A 14761-nucleotide genomic window follows, 5' to 3' on the forward strand; every position below is an offset into this window, starting at 1 on the left:
CCCCGTTCCCACCACAGCCCCTTTATGCTAAGCTCTCAGGGGCCCAATGATCAGGCGCTCCCACTGCCCGAGGCCCACAGACACTATTTTCCTCTCCGCCAGTGGTTCCCAACCTTCCCTATGCTGTGACTTTTCAATACGGTTCCTCGTGCTGTGGTGATTCCCAACCACAATTTCATTGCCATTTCGTAACTGTAATTTTGCTGTTATGAATCACGATGCAAATATTTGATACACAAGGTATCCGATATGTGATCGCCCCCCCCCCCCAGGGGTCACGACCCATAGTTTGAGAACCACTACTCTAGAATCTAGAAATCTACATCTTCTATTATGGGTCACGGGTGGGTGTGGCAGACATTGCACACATGAGAACCAGTTGGCCACCATGGAAATCTGTCTGTACCGGGCCAGACACCTCCCTGTATGACAGCTAAGCTTCATGCTGCTCATAACTCAGGGATCTGGTCACCAAGGAGAGGGAGCCTGCAAGCTCTCTCCGGGCTCGACTCCAAAAGGATTCCCAACAGCCAAGTACATTGCGTAGCCTCTGTTTGAATCTTGGCTTAAGGAAAACAAATCCAAAAAGAAAAAAAAAAAAAAAAAACAGTTTTACGGCAGTGCAAACCAATACTGAGAAATTACAGTCAGGACACTGGGGGACGGCTCGGGCTCAAGGCATCCAGAGGACCCACATCACGTGACCCCTGGGACTCGAGGGCCAGGAGAGTTATCTTCTGACCTCCACAGGCATGCTCAGGCATGGATGTGCCCTCACACACGTGGCACATCGACTCACCAAATCACAGCCAGTCTTTGGCAGAAGGGGACTGAGAAGCTGTGGATACCAGCCAGCCTCTCCAGATGCCCAGATACCCTGTACCCAAACAGTCACCCCCGACACTGCAAATCAACTGGAGGTTATTTATAAGGCCTAACACTGTGTCAATAGTTGTTATACTGTGTGGCTTGGAGGAAAATGGTAACGACAGATCTGTACATGTTCACTTGCAGTTGGCCAGTGGCTGAATCTGTGACGCGGGATGCTCAGGTGCAGAAAGCTGCTGACACTGTTAGTTTGGTTAGATGGGGTAATGGCAGGGCGGTTACAGAAAGGGAAAAGTCTCACTGACTGAGACAGCTCCTGAAATATTTACATGGGAAATGACATGATGTCTGGGCTGCTCACATATGCCAGCAAACCAAAGCACAAACACAAAACTAAACAACAATGGATGATGACCTCAGGCTCATTATGTTATCATAGGGCCTTTAGATTTCTGAGAAACAAACACCCTCCATTATACCAAGGCAGGGGCAGGGGCAGAAGCTGAGGCAAGAGAGTCCCGTCCGGAGCCAGCCCCCTGACAGCACAGGGCACAGCTAGCTGGCAGGCAGAGACTGTGAGAGCCCATACTGAGGAAAGCTATTCTTGCTCCGATCTCTTGGTTATTTTTATGTGAGGCATCTGTTATGGGTCACTATGAGTCAACTCAACTGAGAACAGGTTTCTGGGGCAGTGCCAGTGTGAGGGACTCACCGCTCCTCCTTCCTCCCTGGGCTAGCCCTGTAGCTGTCTTCCCATCTCACATCCTTGACGGGGGAGGGGAATGCTGTGTAACTGCAACCAGAGAGGCTGTGCACGCCCTTCCCCAGTGTCCTTGGAGAGACAGCCTCAGCTTTGACAGACAGCTGTTACACACACCCTCCCGGGACATCACAGCAGCTGAGGAAGCCATTTTACCAGTTCCATGCCCTTCAGGATAAGGAGAGGACTAGATACTCCTCTCACCTTTCAGGGGGAAGGAAGCTCTGAGAGAGGTGTCTCGGGAAGCCCACTGTGGACAGATGTATCATGCTGACCACTGCTGACCCCCACCTGTGCCTCAGGGCTGCTCTTTGCACTGATGCACCAGGCAAGGCCATGGGTGTGGGACGGCACAGCGGTCCTTTCTACGTTACTATAACAAAATGCCCAAGACGGGCTATTTAATAAGGAAAAGAGGTTTGTGTAGCTTAGAAGTTTGGAAGCTAAAAGTTCAAGGTCAGGCTCACTGGTTTGGCCTCCTAAGAAGCCAGAAATTGGGCCAGACGGTGGTGGCACACACCTCTAGTTCCAGCACTCTGGGAAGGAGAGGTGGGTGGGTCTCTGTGAGCTCGAAGCCAGCCTGGTCTATAGAGCGAGTTCCAGGACAGCCAAGGCTACACAGGGAAATCTTGTCTCGAAAAATAAACAAACAAACAAAAAAGAGCCAGAGACCTGGGTGTGGTCAGGTTGGCTCTTTTTATAACAATCGTTTCTCAAGAACTACTAAGCGCTCTGATACAGGACACTCAGTGACACAAGGGACCCCCCATCAGGCCTCACCTCACTCACATTACCACACTGTGAACCCAGCTTCCAAGACAGGGGCCCTTGGAAGACACAGCGGCGAAGAATCAGCATCCCCTGATACACAGCAGGCCTGACGGTGGACTTGGGGCTACCAACATGGGAAAGGGGGTGGCACCCGCCAAGCACACACAAGCACACGTCGGGAAGGGAGCCTGGGATGGGTAGGGTGATGCCTCTCCAGTGTCACCTTCCCAGAGCTTCCAGGTGGTGTGGTCGCCGGTGGCAGACCCAGGGTGTGTGTGTGTGTGTGTGTGTGTGTGTGTGTGTGTGTGTGTGTGTGTGTGTGTGTGTGTGTGTGTGATCTGAGTCAAGAGATTCCTTGAGCAGGGCAGCAGTAAGCCCACCCGAGGGTCCTGGAGCAGAGCTGGGCAGCCCCTGAAGCACCCGGGCATGCCGACCTGTGTGTGGCAAGTCTAATTGGAGCTGAAGGCAGATGGAGCTCTCTGGGAGCCACTTAACCATCCCTCGACCCAGTCGCCCGAGCACAGCAGACATAATGGTGGTGTTGACACATAAAAACGGCAAGCTGTTTTACTGGTGGCTTTTGGAGGCACAATAGCGGCTATTTGGTAAAGTTTCCCCCACAAATTGCAGAAAACAAAGTCCAATAGTGGAATGATGGGACACTAAACCAGCCTGGAAAGTTATCAGGGCCCATTACCATCAAACACTCTGCCAGGAGCCGGGGAGGTGGCTGCCACCAGAGGGACCATAATCGCTGCCTGGGATCCCAACGCCGAACATGATCCCCACTCTGTTGGCATGCGGTGCGCCAGCCCCTGGCCTGTTACTTGCTTGGGGAACATAGATTGCTGGGTTCTTTTTACATTTTAATCTTTACGCAGAGAGACAGAGCTTACCTTTCCATCTGGTACTCTTTCATTCCCACTTTTACAGCCTTCATTACCTAGAGCATGGGCATTAAGCAAAGACATTTGTATTAAGCAGATAAGTAACAGGGCCTCATAAATAATGCATAACACTTTTTCAAAAGCTCCTCTTTAAAGAAAGAAAGAAAAAAAAAAGGAGGGTGATCCACGCACAGTGGTGCAGAAAAGTGACAAATGGGACCTTTTAACAGCTTCAAGACCCACAGAGTGTATTTAAACCATCGTGGAGCGCTTTCATTAGGAAGCCGATAAGCGCCACGCTGCAGCTTGCAGGGGGCCGGCAACCTGAAGACAAAGGATTTGACCAAGATGTTTGGCAAATCCTGAATATTAAGAAAGGGTTTTATTTATTTATCTATTAATTATTGACTTTTGCCTAATTTTTACAAACAGAGAAATTAGCTGGGACGAGAGATTACATGGCCTTTCAACCATCCTTGTCATCCCTAAGGCTGAGCTGTGATGGTCCCAAGCAGGCAGGCTATCCCAGGGACCTTGAGTGGTTTTGAAATACTGGCTTCCTTTGCACGTGAAGATGTTTTTGGAAAATAGGTGATGAGTAGACTTGGTAAAGCTGCAATACCAGCCCTTGAGAGGTGGAGTAGAAGGGTCGTAACTTTGAGATAGCCTAGGCTACACAGTGAGCTCACGGCCAGCCTGGGATATATAGCAAGACCCTGTCTTCAAAACAAAAAGAAAGAGCTCGATGGTTAAAAAGTACTTGGTACAGCTGGACAGTGGTGGTGCACACCTTTAATCCCAGCACTCGGGAGGCAGAGGCAGAGGCAGGAGGATCTCGGTGAGTTTGAGGACAGCCTGGTCTACGAAGTGAGATCCAGGACAGCGAGGCTTGTTACACAGAGAAATCCTGTCTTGAAAAACTAAACTAAACTAAAATTTATATATATAAAAAAAAGTGCCTGCTGCTCACTCATGAGGACTAGAGCTTGTAACTCAGCGCTCACACTGGGCAGCTCACAACTGTCGGGAACTGCAGCTCCAAAGGATCCATCGCCCTCTTCTGGCCTCCAGAGGCACTACACTCACATGCACATGCACTACACAGACACACACGTGCAAATATATACAGACACACAAGCAAACAAACAATAATCTAAATAAAAATTAAAGGAAAAAAAAAGGATGGTGGTTTGGTGGTCTGAATAAGAATGGCCCCCATAGGCTCATAGATTTGAATGTTTGGTCACCAAGGAGTGGCACTATTTAAAAGGATGAGGAGGTGTGGTCTTGTTGGAGGACGCTCATCGCTGGAGGTTGGCTCTGAGGTTACAGAAGCCCATGCTAAGCTGTCTTTCTGCTGCCTCTGGATGCAGATGTAGTACTCTCAACTTTTCCAGCTCCATGTCTGCCTGTGTGCCACCATGCTGCCAGCCCCAATTAAACTCTTTTAATTTAAAAGAGCTACTGTGGTCTTGGTGTCTCTTCACAGCAACAGAACACTAAGGCAGACACAAGATGCTTTAACATGAGCTGGGAAGCGCCAGTGTGCCAGGAAGGAGAGCCCCGCTCTCTTGGAAGCAGGGCTATTTGGTTGGGACAGTCCCTGAGGACTGGGATCATGACCTTCATGGAGGTGGGTGCCTTAAGATGGAGAGAGAGAGCAGAGGCTCTCCATCCCTGCCCTGCACCCACCAAGAAAGACAGAATTTCTCCTGAGAAACGTCCTGCCTTCCATGTGGTCCTGGTCACCAACGTTTATCTTCCTTACAGTTCTCCCGCCCCGCCCCCAACCACAGAGATGCAGCCTGTGATGGCTTAGATATGAAATGCCCCCCATGGACTGGTGTATTTGAACACTGGGTCCCCCAGGGGCTACAGCCTCTCTTTCCCTCCAGTCTCTCTGGTTCTTGGTGAGCTGTACGCCCCACCACTGTGGAGTCACCCACGCTCACAAGTGGCCCAGCTCTCCACCATGACACATTGCCAGCCCCAACAACAGCTCCCCCCACCCCGCCCCCCGCGAAGCTGCTTCCTGTCAGGTGTTTGATCACTGCAATCCGAAAGGTCATTACTGTGCTGCCCAACCAGAGCTGGTGCCCAACTCACCTCACGGTGGGCCTCACTGGAGATCCGGTTTGTGTAGCGCAAAACCTCCAGCTCCATGTCTGTCTTGAACACCCGGCTGCAGAGGGGCGAGAAAGAAGGGACAAGTCAGTGACCTGGCAGACCTAAATCTTCCCAGGGAGACCAACTGCCATTCCTGGGAGCTAGGCCAGAGAGGCCCGACATCCTCAGCAATGTGCGATCCTGAGCTTTCTACAAGAAAACCTGGGGAAGGGCGCAGCTGCCCCTTGTCCTAGGCCTGACCACAGGCAGGCAGCCTGCAGTGGTGATGGCTGGCAGCTGCTGGGGGTCCATCCTGCCTGCTTGAGCCCCAGCTTCCTCATCCTCAGAAGGGGAATAGCATGGCAGAGAGGCTGGGCCTTAATCTAAGAAGTGATGCTGGTGTCCCTGCCTTGTTGGCTGAAGGTATCCCTTGGGTCTGCCCAGCTCTAGCCCTTGGGGCAGCCCAGGGGAACCATGTGGCTCAGGCCTTTGATCAAGACAGGGTTGGGGAGCAAGAGACAAAGGGGACGGTGGGTCTTTCCACCCTGTGTGCTGGTACAACATGGAAACAGCCGGTCTGCAGAGACCAGGAGCCTGGCTGGGGAAGGTATGAGCATAGAGGCAGCCATGATGTTTCCGAAGAGGACCCCCAGGAGTCTCCTACAACCCAATTCCAGAGGCATCTGGAGGGCCTCACAGCTACCAGCCCGGATGTGCCTAGTTTCTAGTCTAGATTCACATAAAACAGCAAATACAGCCGGGCGTTGGTGGGGCACGCCTTTAATCCCAGCACTCGGGAGGCAGAGGCGGTGGATCTCTGTGAGTTCGAGACCAGCCTGGTCTACAAGAGTGAGTTCCTGGACAGCCTCCAAAGCCACAGAGAAACCCTGTCTCGAAAAACCAAAAAAAAAAGAAAGAAAGAAAGAAACCCTTTCCTCCTTTACACTGACTATCTTGGGGGGGGGGGATTTTATCACAGAGGCAGAAGGCTGACTAAGGATCACAGGTAAGAAACTGTCACTATACCCAGGGAAGATATGGGACCACACTGGATGTGTGAAGGACAACTGGGGAGGTTCCTGATAATAATTATTTTCTAACTGAAAAAGTACCTTACAGATTTATTATGTGCATGTGTGTATGTGTGTGTGCCTGGGCACTTGTGTGTGCATCACATGTGTGTGGGAGCCTGTGGACGCCTCAAGAGGCTGCTGTGTCTCCTAGAATGGGGTTGCAGGTACTTATAAGCACCTGATACGGGTCCTGGAAACTGAGCGCAGGTCCTCGGCAAGAGCAAGGTCTCAAGGTTTCTGTTGCTGAGATAGAACACCATGACCAAAAGCAACTTGGGGAGGAAAGGGTTTGTTTCACCCTACTGTTTGTGGTCCAGCATCCAGAGAATTAAGGGCAGGAACCTGGAGGCAGGAGCTGATGCAGAGGCCATGAAGGGGAGCTGCTCACTGACTTCCTCCGGATGGCTTGCTCAGCCTGTTTTCTTTTGCAACCCAGGACCACCTGCCCAGGGGGTGGAACCATCCAGTGAGCTGGGCCCTCCCTCATCAGTCACCAACTAAAAGCAAACAAAACACCATCCAGAGGCTTGACCACAGGCCACAGATTTGGCGGGGGTCATTTTCTCAATTTGAGGTTCCTTATTCTAAAATGAGTCTAGCTAGTGTCAGGCTGACATAAAACTAACCGGCACCAGCAAGTGACTTCCCTGCTGAGCCATCTCCTCAGACCCTCCTTATTAACCTGTTTTACCCTGACACACAAATGTACAGACAGATTCATGGGCACAATAATAAGGCATTTCTAATGTCTAGTGATCCTATCAGCATAATAAGCAAATTATTTACAAAACCCTCGGGCATACGTTTTATTTCATTTTAAGGCTCACTATACAGACGAGGCTGGTCTTAATTCTTTACGTGGTCCAGGCTGGCTTTGAACCTGCCAGCCCCCTTACTCTGCTCCAAGTGCTAAGGTCACAGTTATCTATCACCATGCATAGCTATATATCATTTCTTTATATTAAAACATTCAACACTCCTTTCCGGCAGCTAGTTCTGGTTGGCATCAATCACGCCTCTCCATCTGCGCCCTTGTGCCCATCAAACACCCTCCCTATCTCTCCACACAACACACACATCCACGCTCTAGTTACATTTTCTAACTTCAAAGTACACAAATGCTTTTACCCTAACAAAGGGGTTAAAAAAAAAAAAGATCTACCAAAGTGGAATAAATTAAAATATGGAGTAATTTTTCTTCTTTGCAGTTCTGGGGATGGGACCAGGGCCTCGTGTGCACTGGGTGGGGGGCTTTCCTGTGCAAACCCTGGAGGTCTAACAGCCGGTGCAAGAGGGGGAAATCTCTTTGCTTTGCTACTAGCAGCCTGCCCTTGAGGAAGCTGGAAGATGATGTTAGGACGAGGAGGAGCTGCCACCGGGGAACGTTCTGTAGCTCCCCATAGACTACGGCCACGGTGATGTGGACACAAACCCAGCTTTACGGTTTTGTTCGTTTTTATTGTTGTTACTTTTACGTTTTACAGTTATCTTCTCATCCCAAACATGTCAGATTTACTGCTCAATAAAGTCCAGAGGAAACGGTGAGAACCCTGACCAAAAAAACCTGCTGAGAGTGGGTGGTGAGGAGAGCTTCGTGGGATGTGACAGGAGCCCTGGCTTACAGGGGGAAGGAAGAGGGCGCGGAGTGCACAGAGCAGGTCACAGAGGAGGGCCCTGCGTGTGGCCCGGTGGCAAACGGAACCCAGGGAAAACTCAAAGAACCCCGCACTAAAGGCAGGGCTGTGGGGGCGGCGGGCAGGGTTCGAGGCCGGACTCATCTACCGTCCAGGTATTATCTGCACTACACGAGCCTTCTCTCTTTACAACAACAAAAAAGGTTAGCGTGCATTAATTATACAAAATAATGGGCTTCACTTGGATATTTTTGTACTTTTATTTTTTTTATAGTAGTGAAGGCCATCCTTGAACTCAGGATTCTCTGGCTGACTCAGCCTCCTAGGTGATGGGATCAAAGGCATGTCCGCCATGCCGACTTTCACTGGGATGTGTGTGTAATGTGCCTTGTCACGCTGACCTTCCCACTGTCCTTTCCTGCTCTCCTGCTGGATCACCTCCACTCTCTAAACAGTCTCCTTCTCATACACACACACACACACACACACACACACACCATACACACACACACACACCATACACACACACACACACACACACACACCATACACACACACACACCATACACACACACACACACACACCATACACACCATACACACACACACAGCATACACACACACACCATACACACACACACACCATACACACCATACACACCATACACACACCATACACACACAATACACACCATACACACACACCATACACACCATACACATACACACCATACACACACACCATACACACACACACACCATACACACCATACACATACACACCATACACACACACCATACACACACACACACCATACACACCATACATATACACACCACACACACACACACCATACACACACACACACCATATACACCATACACACACACACACCATACACACCACACACACACCATACACACACACACACACACACACCATACACACACACACACACACACACACACACCATACACACACACACACACACTCACACACACGCCATACACACAGCCCCACCCTCCCACCACACAGACGCTCGTCTTTAAACTCTAATAGAGGGGGAACTGTGTGGAGAGACATTTCCCTCTCTGAAACTTGCTTATTTCCCTTAACGTGATGATCTCCAGTTCCATCGATTTTCCTGTAAATGACGCCATTTCGTTCTTTGCAGCTGATTCACACTCCTTAGTGTATACACACCACACTTTCTTTCTTCAGCTGTTGGTGGGTTGGTTCTATGGAACGGCTGTTGTGAAAGATCCGGCAATGAACACGGGTGCGCAGCTGTGTCTGTAGAGTTGTGACTTTGATTCTTTTTGGTAAGCACCAGAGCTGGTGCAGCCGGATCACAGGGTAGTTCTACTGGGTTTCTGAGGAACTTCCATCCTGATTTCCACAGTGACTCTCTCTACAAGAGACAGCCTCCAGGATGGCAGAAAATTCACCTGACAGGGGATTGCTACCCAGTGTTCTTTAAAAAAATAAAAAGTAAAATCATCTTCATTAGGCTTTCTGTGGATGAAAGAGACGCCACGACTGGGGCTGGCTTACAGTTCGGAGGTTTAGTCCATTAATATCATGGTTGGACGAGGCAGTGTGCAGGCAGACATCTTGCTGGAGATGGTACTGAGAGTTTGACATCTTGATCTGCAGGCATCAGGACGTGAACTGACTCACCGGGTGTGGCTTGAGCATACATGAGACCCCAAAGCCTCTCTCCACAGGGACACACTTCTTCCAGCAAGACCCACCACACCTACCCCAACAAGGCCACACCCCCTAACGGTGTCATTCCCTTTGGGGGCCATTTTTTTTCAAACCACCACAAAAATGAAGACTGAAAGGACAGACGGCGCAATCAATAAACGGGCAAATGTGTGGAGCAGGCAGTTCTGAAAAGGAGATGGCCAATACGTACACGAGGGAAAACCTGCAGCCTTAGCCGTCAGGGAAACGCACCGAGCTTCCCTGTCACTCTGCGGAGCTTTCTAGGGAGGTACACATACGCTTGGGTAACATTTTAAACCTGTAAGGAGTGGACGTGCCAATCTGACTTCCCAGAGCTGGTGATGAGTTAAGAATGTCCCTCTCTCAAAGCCCGGGGACTCGGGAGACAGAAGAAGCAATTACAAAGTGGGAGGCAGGCTGCCGTGGGGACAGTCTGGATGCTATAGGGGGTGACAAGAAGAATCCAGGCTCCTCTCAGTGGACCCAGTGAGGAGGCCTCCAACATCAGGACCCGGAGACCGGGCAGAGGAGACTGGAGAACAGGCCAAGGGTCCCCTTCATGTCCCTTTTAAGGGCCAGTTCAGCTGCTTTGCAGAAGGCTATTGACCTCACCAAGCTCCCACGTGACCCATCTTCCCTCTCAAGAGGGGCAGCCAGGAGCCTCCCAGATCAGCCAAGCTGGAGTGGTCAGGACGTATCCAGAGGGCACCTATCATCCACCCATCTGCCTGTCCTCTGCTGGCCACAGACCTTGTCTGTGCTGCCCAGAAGAGAGAGCCAGAGGGAGGAGAGGACGGGCAGGAAGGCTGGGTGCTGAGTGCCATGGGCTTGAGTCATTCCTCAGACTCCACCAGAAGCAGCCATGTCTCCACGATGCCATTCATCCGGGGCAGCCAGCCACTGGTTACTGTGAAACGAGGAAGGTCCCGTGGCATAGCACTGCCTTCCACAGGCTCTAAAGCACCCTTCAGGGTGAGGGAGGCAGAATAACCACAGTAGGGAGGCTGCTCCCAAACAGACGTGCTTCTTTTCCAGAAGCCCGACTACACTTTGGGGGGGTGGGGGGACGGGACTCTGATTGCACAGCAGCGTTGTGGTGGCATTGTCCCCTGGGGACCAGAACGCTTGCTGGTATTCTGCAGAAGGGGTAGGTTCAGCTCACAGAGGAGGTCCTCATCCACCCACAGGGTACCTCTGTGGCCACTGCATCTCAGCCCTCACTGCCATCCTCCACAGACTGCAGGCATCTCTTGGATGCCGTGGTGCTCACAGTGACAATAAGCTCGATCAGACGTGGGTGTGCCACCTCTGGCCCTCCGCCCATCTCCTAGGCTTGGATTGCTGGTCTATCCCTCCCTCTCACCATTGCTGCCTCCTGTCAATACACCACAGTCCCTCTGCCTGTGCCCACCCTCCCACCCACAGGCCCTGCTTTGTTTGCTGCAGGGTACGGGGAAAACACGGGAACAGGTGGTTGGCATGGAAGCTGCCGGCCGCCTGCCTCACTGATCACTGCATGGTCCCCATCGCTGGGGCAGCGCTCAGGAGGCACAGACTCTCAAATTCTTCCCCCTGCTTACCCGCCCTGCGGGGATCCTCTCAACAGACGAACAACTGAACACCAAGCTCTGCCTCCACACCCCCCCCAAAAAAAAAACTGCCAATACCCGACACCTCCTTCACCCTCTTTGTTGTTGGCTTTTGAGGAAGATCATACTCTATAGTTCAGGGTGGCATCAGATTTACCATGTAACCCAGGCGAGCTCTGACCTCTGGGCCTTCCTGCCTTGCAGGTGTGTGGGGCTGACAGGCACCACACCAGCTGCCCACGGGGGCCAGTGTAACTGGATCCTCTTGCAGCCAGATCCCCTGCACTCATCCCCCTCTCTTCCAGCCGGGAGTCCCCCAAAGCAGCTTCTGAACCTCTTTTTCTTTCTGCTATCCTGCACCCGACCCTGTGCCAACATTTCTCTTCCCTGCTCCTGAAACCCAGGGCCCACCAATGGATGCAGGCATGGCCCATCCTCTTTTTCCCTCCTCATCCCCCCACCCCTCACCCCCCACCCTGCCACCCCGCCACTGCCCAGTCCACTTTGCCTTCTATACCTCTCCCTTTCTCTGGTAAAAGGCCCTGAGCTGGGTCTCCTGCTAGGACCCAGCACGGAACAATCCCCACTGTGCTCTGGTCTCACAGCCTTCCTGCTGCTGAAGGCAGACACCTGGCCTAGTGTCAGACATCTCCCTCTGGCCTACTGACAGCCCACACCCAACGTGCATTCACCTGCGAACTTCCCTTCCCGCACACCCTCCCTTTAGCTCCAGACTGTCGGCTGCAGCCCGGCCTCCTCCACACAGCGCCTGGGGTCATGGTGAGGCAGGGCAGCCCCTGACCTCCTCTTGCTCACACACTTCCAGTAGCCCCCTAGGTATCCTCTAATGAAGGAAGATACCACGACCCTTACTGTTTCCCCCAGGCAACTGCAAGCAGCCTCTCCTGAAGCCAAAGCCTCCTCTCGGGAACCAGCTCCCGCCCTTTCGCCTTGCTCAGTGGCCCCCAAATCCCAGAAAGCAGCTTTTCAGGGTTGGAGGGAGCTTCCTCATTCCCCCACCCTAGGCCAAGCCCTCCTCTGCTCCCAGGTAGGAGAGGGACCCTTCTAGAAGGAATGCGCTGACAATCTCTTTCAAAAGGCTGAAGTGGACCTGAAGAGCAGGGACCCACAGTGACGGGCATTTGTGGCCCAGAGCAGAGCTGAGGAGTTTGCACTCATCACCCATTGTCTGATGACACACAGGCTAGGGACTTCTGGAACATGACTGACTTCACTTTCAGAAAAAAGAGGAGGCAGGCATGCTAATACATACAGCTGTAATCCCAGGACTCAAGAGGCTGGGGCAGGGGGAGCATGAGTTTGGGGCTAGCCTGGGCTACATAGTAAGACCTTGTCTTTTGTCTTGGGGTTGGAGGTAGGCTGAAAGAGGCCTCTGCCTTCCTAGTTCTAGGCAGGTCCTCTTCGTTCTCAGTCAGAGCCAGGGGGAGTCCACCAGGACTGGATGGCTGTCCTGTCAGGCCAGCACACAGCCTCCTGGGAACTGGGGCTGGGCTGCAGAGAAGAGGTCCAGGCCAGACCCCACCTCCCCTCCCAGCACCCTTATTCCCCACACACTCATCCCTGGAAGAGGCCCAGGCTAGACCCCTGCCAGCAGTACTCGTACCCTCCCCACTCACACCTGGCTCCTTCCTACAGAGGACTATATCTCCATCACCGGAGAAAGAAGACCAGATCCCACACGATTCTCTCCCCCAAACAAACTACGCACGTGTGTAGCCAGTAGGGCTGGAGGCTCAGAGCCCTGCCATTAGGCCTTAGCTGCTTTATCCAGGACTACTTACCAAGAAACAAAAGACAAAACTAGCTGGAGTAGCCCCCCCCTATAATCCCAGCATGTGGGACACTGGGACAGAAAGCTGGAATTTGAAGGCGGCCTGAGCTACTTAGAGATACTTTGTTTCAAAAAACAAATATACAAAACCAAAACCAACCAAACAAAAGTAGAACCAAGGCAAATCACCCGGGAAAGGCAGTACTCAGGCCTGGCTGGGCTCTGGCCCCTCCTGACTTAACCCAAACTTAAGCAGGTATCTGCAGATGCTGATGTAACCAATTACACAGCCCTGACACTCCTGGCCTGTGGATTCTCCCAGGGGCTGGGCAGAGAGGGACTGTCCTAGCTGGTTGGTTAACCTAAAACACAAGCCCTGATACTGGCGGAGTGCACGGCTTCTCCCAGGTGATGAGGCCACTTCTACAATGTCTGAGCCAAAAGGACAAGGAAAGGGCGTTCTCTGTCCTCTAAAGGTTACTGAGTCCGAGGGAAGGATTCTCATCTTCCAAGGAGGCATGGCATGGCTCCTGAAAATATGTGATCGATCCCCTTACCAGTCTGAGATCACCAGCAGAGGTGGTGGCCGATGGGAGGCAGCTTGAGCTCTCAGACAGGGGTGTGTGTGTGTGTGTGTGTGTGTGTGTGTGTGTGTGTGTGTGTGCGCGCGCGCGCTGTGAGATGTGGGTGCTGCTTGGGCATGGGTAATGGCTGTGAGTATCAGTACACCCAGGGGGCTGCTCACACAGAAAAGCTGCCACAAACCAGGTCTGACAGCACATACCCATAGCTTGCGCACTCAGGAGGTGGAGGCAAGAGGCTCATGAGTTTGCGGCCAGCCTGGGCACAGCAAAAGGCCAATGGCTGCATATGAAGCTCAGTAGTAGAGTAGTTAGGCGTGCGCGCACACACACACTCACACACACTCACTCACACACACTCACACACACACTCACACACACACTCACACACACTCACACACACACACTCACACACACACACACACACTCACACTCACACTCACACACACACTCACACACATACACACACACTCACACACACACTCACACACACTCACACTCACACACACACTCACGCTCTCACACACTCACACACACTCACGCTCTCACACACACACTCACACACTCACACACTCACACACACTCACACTCTCACACACTCACACACACTCACGCTCTCACACACACTCACACACACACTCACACACACACACTCACACATACACACACACTCACACACACTCACACACACACTCACTCACGCTCTCACACACACTCACACACACACACTCACACATACTCACACACACACACTCACGCTCTCACACACTCACACACACACTCACTCTCACACACACACACACACACATGTGCCACCCCCACCTCCCCAGAGGCACCAACATGTGCTCCGGGAGATGAGGAATCACAGACCTCACCCTTGAACCAGAAACTGGTGTGACTATCTCCTGTCACAGGCCTGAAATGACAAAAAAAAACTATACGAGGCAGAGATTTATTTGTGCAATCTTTTTTTTTTCTCCTTAAATATTCACAGGTCACAAAGCTGCC

The 14761-nt window shown here is 51.9% G+C and overlaps 1 protein-coding gene across 1 annotated transcript in view; it reads right to left on the reverse strand.

Annotated features, from left to right (window-relative positions):
* Positions 1–14761, reverse strand: part of Pepd (peptidase D) — a 141875-nt gene that overhangs the window by 79022 nt on the left and 48092 nt on the right. Inside the window, exons 8-9 of the mRNA XM_027430274.2 lie at positions 5353–5428; positions 3256–3302 (exon numbers count right to left, since the gene is read on the reverse strand). Coding sequence (XP_027286075.1) covers positions 3256–3302; positions 5353–5428 — 123 coding nt within the window. The remainder of the gene's footprint in view (positions 1–3255; positions 3303–5352; positions 5429–14761) is intronic.

Source organism: Cricetulus griseus, chromosome 9, assembly GCF_003668045.3.
Source record: "Cricetulus griseus strain 17A/GY chromosome 9, alternate assembly CriGri-PICRH-1.0, whole genome shotgun sequence".
In the NCBI taxonomy this organism is placed as follows: Eukaryota; Metazoa; Chordata; class Mammalia; order Rodentia; family Cricetidae; genus Cricetulus; species Cricetulus griseus.